The sequence below is a fragment of the Labrus bergylta genome, chromosome 19 (genome assembly GCF_963930695.1).
Source record: "Labrus bergylta chromosome 19, fLabBer1.1, whole genome shotgun sequence".
NCBI lineage: Eukaryota > Metazoa > Chordata > Actinopteri > Labriformes > Labridae > Labrus > Labrus bergylta.
Window position 1 is genome coordinate 5,027,741 of NC_089213.1, and position 10,263 is coordinate 5,038,003.

The 10,263-nt window shown below is 41.5% G+C and overlaps 1 protein-coding gene across 2 annotated transcripts; it reads right to left on the reverse strand.

The window, feature by feature from the left end:
• Window positions 1-387: 387 nt before the first annotated feature.
• Window positions 388-9,960, reverse strand: LOC109997808 (dpy-19 like 4). 2 transcript variants are annotated; one of them, XM_020652418.3, is made up of 19 exons: window positions 9,623-9,960; window positions 9,333-9,500; window positions 8,141-8,262; window positions 7,951-8,041; window positions 7,698-7,819; window positions 7,012-7,157; window positions 6,756-6,879; window positions 6,530-6,664; window positions 6,006-6,137; window positions 5,739-5,840; window positions 5,584-5,657; window positions 5,265-5,423; window positions 4,625-4,744; window positions 4,400-4,520; window positions 4,238-4,294; window positions 4,063-4,145; window positions 3,852-3,984; window positions 3,191-3,349; window positions 388-2,274 (listed from the first exon to the last, which is right to left on the reverse strand). In XM_020652418.3, the coding sequence occupies exons 1-19, from the start codon at window positions 9,699-9,701 to the stop codon at window positions 2,110-2,112; spliced, it is 2,292 nt and encodes a 763-aa protein (XP_020508074.2). In that variant the 5' UTR covers window positions 9,702-9,960; the 3' UTR covers window positions 388-2,109. The 2 variants fall into 2 exon arrangements, with proteins under 2 accessions (XP_020508074.2, XP_020508073.2); XM_020652417.3 differs by having other exon boundaries at window positions 8,141-8,265.
• Window positions 9,961-10,263: the final 303 nt, after the last annotated feature.

A 10,263-nucleotide genomic window follows, 5' to 3' on the forward strand; every position in this document is an offset into this window, starting at 1 on the left:
GTGTTAAAGAGTTCATATGTTGAGATATTAGATCTGAATTTCTATATACATTGCACTGGTTTAGTCGTTTGTTTTCAGTACCGTTGACCAGCTCCTTATGCACAGTTTATATTAAATTAGTACAGATAATTTCCATCATTGATGTTGCCAGTTTACTCATTCTTAGGATCATTTTATTTTTGATAGAAAAAAAGGGAATGTGAAATGAAATGCAGACGGGTGAATACCCGGTCATTGAAGGTTTCTAGAAGAGAACCACCAAATCTTTTCAATCTTTTTTTACACATAGCACACAATTTTAAGAAAAAGCATCTATGAATACTTAAACTGCTACATAACAAGCTGGAAAAAAACAGAGAAGAAATATTCAATTGACTGACATCAATATAATAGAGATCATATTTTTAATTCATCAACTTGTACACACTTTAATCTCCATATGTGTTTCACTTCACTACGTGGCCTTCTGCAGAGGGACTGTTATTGGCAAGACTTCCATAACAGCACCAGGAGAAGGAAACCGCCAAATACGTCAAAATAAGAACCAGAGATAGAAAATCATCAGACCTCAGACGGAGCGTTAAAAAAGATGTGTCAATCAGTCAGATTCTACATCGCAAAATAAGGCATCCCGATGAAGAGAATAAAGATAGAAACAAAAAAAAAAAGGAGCTTGAGGACCGACTTTCAGTATGCTCACAGTTTTCTAATGTCTTCAACCTCTCCCATCACTCCAGGCACTGCTGTTTGATTATTTGTAATGTTATCGAGCTACTGCTTAACAAAACTATGATTTAATGTAACAAGCACACCACGTTACAAAACATAAATCCAACATGAACATAAATACTGATGTTTCACTCCTTAAGTAGAAACTCTTCACTTTGACTTCGATGTCGCTGAATGATTGTTGAACCGAGGAGACCCTCAGGTGTGAGTCGTCTTTAACAGTAAGTTGTTACCCATGAAATGTTTTTGGCAGCTGAAAAACAGACGTATCTTCCCCGTTACAGTGAGAAACAGAATATTGTAAAGTACAAGGTCTCTAGAGCTCTTAACAATCACATCTTTATCAGGTAACATTTTGTGAACAGATCAGGTTTAGCGCTTCCTGATATATCAGTGAAGGTGTGGGGGCTATCATGGATCCTGATTGAGACCATCTTTCCAGTAAAACAATTCCAGGGCATTTAAGAGGCCACATAATCGTCTGTGAAACTTTTATCATCCATCAAGAATGTGCTCCGTTAAAAGAAAGTCATTTTTGTTAAATTAAGATATCAGAAAATAACCACTGCCAGAATAAGAGGGCTTAAAATAAACAAACAAAAAAAAAAAAAGTATGCAGCACTGCTGGCCGTCGATCTATATCGTGCTGATACCCCGAGCTAGATCTCAGAGTCAGGACGCTGTGATGCTCTGTTTTTGTTGTCTTAGTTTAGCATGTTGGAAAAAAAAAAAAAACTACAAAAGATGTGTATTTAGTCATAAAACAAGTGATCTACAAAATAAAATAAAGACCGTATAATGGTATTATAAGTCAGCGGACTGCTAAAACAAGTAGAATTAATTTCAAGAGAACTTTTATGTATGAGCAGATCTTAATCTAAGTTAATTTTGCAGACGTCTGGACATTTCCCTCTTTCAGTCTGCACCAGAGCGGAGATGGACTTAACTCTGTTTGAAAGCATCGCCCCTTTTTGATGGCAACGCCGGGAGGAAAAAAGAAAGGCTTCCACTCTCTTCTTGTGTAAAAAGTGAGACACCTCCGATACAGTATGAACCTCTCCCGACAGTTAACAGAAACACCTGGTTTATAAATCTACAGTACAGGGACTAAAATGGCGTTCTTCAACATCAACAGTCCTTTTTCATGTTGTTTATATCAAACAAGGTCGAAGTAATCTGTGCTCGGCTAGTTGTTCTGAATTCACACCTCCTTCACTCACAGTGGGATGTTTTGTTTTTTTGACAACAGTGATAAGACTTTTTGGAGCACACACACATTATTGCAGCAACGTGCTGCAGTCCTCGTCTGTGTGTGTGTGACGCGGTGGATATGCTCAGAAAACACAGAGTGATGTCCCGGCACAGAGGCAGACGCTGCCGTCAGTACTGGAAGGAGATGACGGAGTTGACTTTGTAGATGTGGTACGAGCGGTTCCAGAAAACTCGAGTGAAGTAGTTTGTGTAGGGCGAGTAGTTCATCTTTATCTCCTGGCAGAATCGTCCGTGCTTGGAGAAAGAGTACATCACTCCTTTATCGTAGATGACCTGAACAGGACGAGAGGATGTGGAAAGATACTGAGATTAAAAGAGATGCAACCAAGAGACACAAAATGAAAAATGAAGCCAATGCTGAGGTGCAAAATCCTGCAGTTCACTGAGTGTCCACTAGGGGCTGGCTGCAGAAGCTTTTTGACAACTCATCAGTTTCGATTTTATGAAGGATAACAGTTATTCACAATAAAACACAATGATTGACAGACAGGCACGGTGTAAAGGTTTATCAGGAGGCTTAAAACCCGCCTCCGCTCTCAGCCTGTCGTTAGGTTGACTGATAGTTAGGATGAGACAGCATTTCCAGCATGGCGGCTGCTGCCGATGGGACTCCAGAGTCCCCTGCAGGAACAGATTGGTGACCTCACTCAGGCTTCAAACATTCATATTTACAGTCTGGATGTAACACTTACTTCGAAGCTTCATTCATGAACAATAGTGTCCAACAATGAAGAAGAAAACTCTGGCTTCACTTCCTCATTGGTATTACAGTAACTACATTAACTGTTCGTAACAACAGTTAAAAAATAGTTTTATGAATGCACTTATTTACTCTCTGTGAGTCACTACTATCAGCTGAGAACTAGTCCTACACCTAACCCCCATAAACCCACTGTGTTTTTCTTCTACACTTTGGTTTGAGTTCAAAAATCATATTAACTTCTCACAGATATCGGGGTCCTCTATGCTACCATGGGATTCTTTTTGTTGTAGTTAAGCAAAGGCGAGATCAAAACTGAATGAAAACCTCACCTATCAGATTGTATTAATTATTCTGTTCATGTTGATGGAGAATCTCTTTCTCTCTCCGTCTTCCCTTTGATGTGATTCAAAGACATTCAAAGATCACACTGACGCTCCTTTATCTTACCGAGTACCTCATGCATCATTTCAGAGACACGACACTCACATGTCCATTAGAAATGTCGAGCAGGTCTTTGATCCTACAGCTCCTCTGAAGACTCAGCTCGTTGCAAATCGACTCTTCGATGATCACGTAGTTCGTCTTCTGAGAGGTCAGAATCTTATAGACGTCCTCTGCAGACCTCATTGCGTACACCTGATAAGTCTAGAAGGAAAGAAATCAAAAGTATTACTGTTCATAAAGCTGTTTGGTAGTTCAACGTGCTTAAAGGGCGTTTCTATTCTCGTGTTAAAGAAAGAGCAGCAGCGAGGTGAAAAGGGACGACAGATGGAGAACAAGCTGAACACTTTGTAGGTCTTTAAAAGCTCGTTATAATGTGGATTATATTCCACTGTAATATATCTGGAGTACGTTTATAAAAGTTGACATTTCTCTGTGTCCAAATAGATTTTTTTTCTAAGCACCAGCGTCTTTTTTCAATTGTTTTCAATGAGTAGAGAGCGTTTGCAGCAGCAGGCGGTCGCCTCGATAAAAGGTGCAGCGCCCAGCGTCTTTTTTCTGTTTTAATAACTGGAAGATTTGACAATCCAGCCCGGGAAAAAAAGTGACCATACTGTTCCAATTTATGGATTTCAATTGTTTTTTTTTTTCCTCAGATGAAGTTTCCTTCATTTCCCTTTAGGAGTGAATCTGTCATCTCACTCACATCCTCCGTCCTCCTCAGCAGGTTGATGTCGGAGTAAAGCGGTAAACTGGTCACAGCTGAACCCGTGCACAACTTCACGATGCCTAACAGCTGAGGGCTGCCCGCAAAGACCGCCGCCAGAGGAGCCTGAGACCTGGAAGACAAGACGACGACATGATGAGCCACGAGAGAGACTTTAAGGGTTACACAGACGTCAGATGGGAGGACTTACCTGATCCAGCTGATCAGCTCGACTGTGTCTGTGTCGTAGAACTCAGGGAGGTCCGACAGCTCTGCTAAGACACGAGGGCAGTACTGCGAGAGAGAAGAGAGCGAGGACGTGATGTGATGAGCGTTTTCATCTCCAGTGCAACAAGCTTCAAACAATAAGGAGCTAGGAGTCTTACCTCTCTCCACAAACTGAAGCCAATGATCGTAGGAACCGCTGTGCTCAGGATCAGAGACTGAGAAGTACAAAAAAATAACAATATGAAGAGCATAAACAAGAACCTGGATGCTTCAGCATTTGCTCAGCATCTGCTGCTTAGTGAGTTTCAGACGTTACTCACCAGCACTACAGGGTGGATGGACTTCAGTCTTAGCCACTTAAAGACAGTCATCCACAGTTCTGGAGAACACACACCGAACGCTGTGAACATGCAGACGTACGGGGTCCATAAATATTTCATCCTGCATGAAAGAAAAATAGCCGTTTTATTTATGTGTTATAACTGAAAAGTTCTTTATTTACTTTAAAAACATGTAAGAACACACTTTTACTGTAACACATTTACCCATCGAACAGCAGAGCGAGGCCTCCAAACAGCAGCGTGTGAAACACGTGATAGATGACCTCGGGCTGCTCTCCTATTCGTCCATCTTCAAGTTTCAGGTTGGTTTGAATTGGTTGACCACTGGAGAAACAAAAAACTTTTAAATCAAAGACTAAGCCCTCATTTCCTAGTAAAAAAAAAAACAATTCACTTTCAGGCAAGAGAAGTGGTTCAGATAGAAGTGATTGTACCCGACCTAAAAAGCCTCTGCATGTTTCTAATGAGCTCCACGAGCAGAAACGTGCTCAAACTAGGATCAATATTGGAGATTCTTTTGAAAAATGGAGAGAGGTTAGAACACAGAAAGGTTTACAGACCCATGCAGAGCTGGATAAACACTGAAGCTTCAGTGTCCACCACATGGCAACCTGTGTGAGCATCGACTCTAGAGAGGAGGGGGCGGGGGGAGACAGCTCTCTACAATGTTTTGAATATGGACTGTAGTACCCATTTTAAACACTGGGTGTCAGAGTCACATATTGCTCCTTTAATGACTAAAAATGAAATGATCAAATTCTACAAATCAGTGTGAAAAGCTTCAGCTCTGTCAGTGTGATTGATGATCAGCGGCTCTGACAGATCCACAGCACAGCTCTCCTACCTGAGTCGTCTGTAGATGGTCTGCAGGGTGGACAGCAGGCAGACTGAGAGCACCAGCAAGTAGAAGGGAAGGACTGAGGCCTGTGTCAGGCGTAGAAAAAAGTCCTGATCGGGCGTCTGCAAACTCTCTTGGCACATGAGGAAGTTTGGGACGAAATCACTTCCAGAAAAGGAAAGAAAACATGAGATTATATTAAACACAGCGAGAACACAGAAGACGGTCCCAAACCACAGAGGATAATACACACTGGTACTAATGATATAAATCAGCTTGAACATCAGCTTTGAAAGAATACTTTTAATAAAGAACCTTAACTCACGTTGTCGTGTTGAGTCCAAATTTGACTTCCAGGAATTTCAATATGAAATCACTCTCACTCACAGGAATAAGTTTCTGTAAATAGAAAACAAAACGCTAGTTTACAACACCATGACTACATCTTATTGCTGACGACTTAGATAAAACTAATTTTACCTTGACCAAATAGCTGAAGGTGATCCCTGTCGTAAAGACAAGATGGAAATGTAGGAAGAGTTTCATGACTCTGGCCACAAGAGGTCCCATTTTCATATTTTGCTGCAACACAAATGAAGACAGCAGTGTTTTTTTTAGACAGTGCTACTCTGGAAATGTCTCTGAACTGAGAGGTTCAACCAGGACATCTGGTGATCAAACGATCATTTTGACGCCTCTGACTTGTCTTTGGAATGAGCTCTAATGTGAGGGAGCAGCTAACTCTACCTGGAAGTACCTCGCGAGCACTGATCCGAGCATGAGGCTGAGCAGAGGAGAGCTGAGCAGGGCCGGGTTCTGAAACTGGAACAAGTAGGCCAAGAACAAGGAGCTGAGGTACACCTTGTGAATGTCGGCCAGCTTAACAAAACATGGAGAAAGACAAAGAGAGAGAGAGTGCAAAGGTAAGGGAAACAAAGAAAGATGTTGTCGAGTGAAGTCTGGTTTATACTCCTGCGTTGAATCTATGCCGTAGTGGCCGACGCCGGGTGAGCACTACTTGTGCGTCTGTGTTTCTGCATAGCTAGTTGGCAGTGTGATCTCTATGCTAGTTATATTGCCAGTTTCTGGTTCTGCCATATTCTCTGCTTGTTTGTGTACAGGTAACCATGGCGACTGAAACTGAATTTTTGGGCTTTTACACATTTTCTTTAACCACATCAACAAAAGGACCATATATAAATAAGCTTCTATTTGTTTCATTTTAATCAAAATATTTCACTCCTTCGTCAAACCACATCTGAGTTACCCACCTTGCGTGGCGGCACCAGGTCAAAAGAGTCGAGCAGGAAAAGGCAGAGGCCCTGGATGAAGAGCACGTAGTGACTGTGCTCCCACACCAGCAGGAAGGAGAAGGTGGTGGCACTCATGGTGAGATAGCAAAACATCTAGAGAAAAACACAGGTTATATTCACTTGTCTGCACAGCTTGGATACAGAGGACAGTTATTGAAAGAAAGATGATTTAAGAGATTCTTACTTCAGTGGCAGAGCTGACGTTATTACTGAGGAATCCGGTCAAAGCAGCAACCTGGCACGAGAAGAAAGGCAGAGCCCAGTTGTCCCGCAGAGGAATGGCCTGGTCCACTTTGGTTGTATCTGTTCTGAGGAAGAAAAGAGCCACAGAGGAGATGTAGAGCAGACACCAGGGAAGGGTGTACTTCACCAGAGGAGGGTGGTGTGTGACACATGGATTCAAATATGACAAAGAAACACAATGAGGAAGCCTGTCTCACCTGTTGATCACATACCAGGCCACAGCCAACATGCCGGCCACCCAGGTGCCGCTCATCACCCAGCTGCACACAAACAGAGCGGTGACGTAGACCGCCTGGAGGCCGAAAACCGCTCCGACGTAGAAGTAAATCGGCTCCACGTCATCCTGAAGGCAGAGACAGAAACATCGGTTTGTCGTCTGTTTGTGCGTACAGAAAAGAAAACGTATGGATTTCTGTTTCGTCGTACTTTCTTGCTCTTTCATCTTAAAGCCCTCTGAACTGGTTTTGCACGATGTGGTGCTCTACCAGTAAATTACATTCAATTGAATCCTCATAATTAAAAAAGAGAGATTGTGTGCCGTTACACTATTGCCCACTTGGAGGAGCTATTTCAAAAGAAAGCTTTTCACAGATTATGCTCTGTTACAACTGTGAGACACCTCTATGCGTAAAGCCGGTCTTAAGACTTCTATGGGATGTGGGTTTACTCGAAGGCAAAGACGTCAGCATGGAGCAAAAAGAAACTCTCATCTTCTCTACCTCGTGATATAAAGTGCTGATCATGAAGCTTCACAGACTCTGCAGGTCCCTGACCTCATGTTGGCTAAGATATTATTCCAGACTTAACACAGTGTCCTGTAACGTTGCACATGTCCCTACTGCAAACTTCATTCAGAAGGTTCCAACAGCTAAAAGAAGCTCACCTGGCAGTCTGTGACTCGGTATAAGAAGCTCATGATGATCTCTGGAAACAGAGACAGACGTTCCACTGCGTTGATGGTTTGACCTGAAACTGTGTTGTTATCCAGCGTCAACTCATAAAACCCTGAAAAACACAAAACACAAGATCAACTTAAGAGTGTATTACCAACGAGAGATTGACATAACCTTAAATGTCAAGCAGTTAACTTTTTTAAATTGTCTTTCTTTATTGAAAAGCTAAAAGTGTATTTTTACCTCTTTCAAAAGACGGTGCTGCGAGCATGTGCTTGTAATAGTAATAATAGAGCCCGCTGCCTTCTTGGAAGGTGATTTCACGCTCCAGCTCCTGAGAAACATTCAAGTTCAATTAAGAATTCATGCGATAGGCCACGGCAGTAAAGTGAAAAACATAATAAAGACAGGCTTATTACGAAGCAGCACACACCTGTCGAGTGGAAAACCAGAACTTCCTGTCATGATATGTAGACAGAAAAAACGCATAAAGGATCCCGCAGGCAACTGCAGCCAGACATCCGAAGAACACTCTCACTAGACGCTGCAAGAAACCTGCTGAGGAGCAGAAATGTAAAGTGAACGTCACATATCACAAGTTAATATTACATATCACTGCAACTATTCTTAACACACAGAGCATGTATGCATTGCATGATCAATATTTAGCACATGCAGATCTAGTGTGCAGCAAGATGTTGGAGATCTTCTATCAGTCTGTTGTGGCCAGTGCACTGTTCTCTGCTGTGGTCTGCTGGGGGAGCAGCATTAGAGCGGGTGACACTAAGAGACTGGACAAACTCATTAAGAAGGCCTGCTCTGTGACAGGCTGCACGCTGGACTCTTTTGTAGTAGTGACAGAGAGGAGGACTCTGAACAAACTGTCATCCATTATGGATAATCCTGATCACCCTCTGCACACCCTACTGGACAAACAGCAAAGCAGCTTCTCCAACAGACTGATACAACTCCGCTGTCACAAGGACAGACACAAGAAATCTTTCTTACCGAAGGCCATAACTCTCTACAACAGCTCACCTCATGCGAGCAGAGAACTGTCATCATGATAATATCTGTCTCTCCTTTACTGTCATCTGTTCTGCACATGTTACATTTACAAATTATCCCTGCACTCAAGTTCACTTCATTTGTCTGTCTACTCGCCGTTATATTGAATAGTTTCTGCTTATAATATGTTTACACTCATGCACTTTAACTTATGTCAATACTGTCCATTTACAACTCTGTTTTTGCACATTAACATTTAATCTTCCTATTTAATCTTTCATATTTAATCTTCCTATTTAAGACTAGTAATGTTTAGTTAAATCCTGGTTGTATATATTCACATTCTTATTTTTGATATCTTTTAGTACTAATTCACTTTGTATTTAATGTTATATTATGTTTAAATTGCTAACATTGTGTTTTTTACTCATATTGTGTGTTTGGATAACCTGCTGCTGTAACGCCACAATTTCCCACTTTGGGATCAATAAAGTAATTCTATTCTTTTCTACTCTATAATATTCTATTCTATTCTATTCTATCCATTTGAACCCTGCACAGCCATTTGATCAGGGTGATTTAGGACAGACAGATTAGTTTAAAGCACATTGACTTACATGTAGAAGTCCATTTGGCTCCTTTGACAGCTGACTCTGGTTTGTTTACTTTTTTATCTCCAGTCTCTTCTTCTTCTTCTTCTTCACCTTCATCTTTCTGCTGCTTTTCTTCTGCTCCATCAGTGGACTCTGTCCCGTCCTCCTCTGTGTTCAGCGGCCCATTAACACCTGGACAGCCAGGTGTAACATGAGTTAAACTATTTCAGATCTACATGGAGTCACTGGTTGTTTTAGTCACTGCAGGCTAACTCTGTGTTTAGTAAGCAAACTGCTAAGTTAGCTGAACTTACGTGAAGTGTGCTCTTTGGGCTCGTCCTCTTCCTCTTCCTCCTCCAAAGTCTCTGTTTTACGACATCTTAAATCGGTCATGACGAGATGTAATTAATCCGAGAGGAGGTGTCTGTTGTTTTCAGACCGCAGCATGCTAGCTAACGAGCAGTTAGCATAACACAGGAGATGCTCACAGGAGAATACTATCACGTTTTGATAAGCCGAGCTTCCGTTTCTCTTCCGGCTCTTCTTGCTCTCAACTTTCTTTCACAGCTGCAATCGCATAGTTTCCGTTTTTGTGATGTGTAGGGAACCTCTTCACTGAGGACTACAGTCCGGCTGTAGCGGAAGTTGTGAATGACTGTAATAGAAATCAGCGAAGAAGACCAATAACCCCCCCTGGCTGCAGCCACGATGAAGGGGGCGTGGCCTGATGTGGGCGGGACGGTACGAGGGACAAAACATGACTAAAGTATAAATAAATAAATAAATGTTGGGAGAAATGCATACAATAATGTATAAATAAATGCATCAATAAATATATAAATAAATATATAAATAAATATATAAATAAATGCAACAATTTATATAAAAATAAATATATATATACATATATATGTATTTCTGTGTCCATGTTTTACAAGGAAAAGTAAATATGTAA

Bases quoted from the DNA above. Each gene is read 5' to 3' on its own strand.
- LOC109997808 (XM_020652417.3), bottom strand. From the start codon at position 9,701: ATGACCGATTTAAGATGTCGTAAAACAGAGACTTTGGAGGAGGAAGAG. The intron at 5,424-5,583 runs GTGAGTTAAGGT...CTTTTCTGGAAG, and splicing joins TTTGGACTCAACACGACAAC to TGATTTCGTCCCAAACTTCC. The intron at 3,985-4,062 runs GTAAGTCCTCCC...CTTGTCTTCCAG, and splicing joins GAGCTGATCAGCTGGATCAG to GTCTCAGGCTCCTCTGGCGG.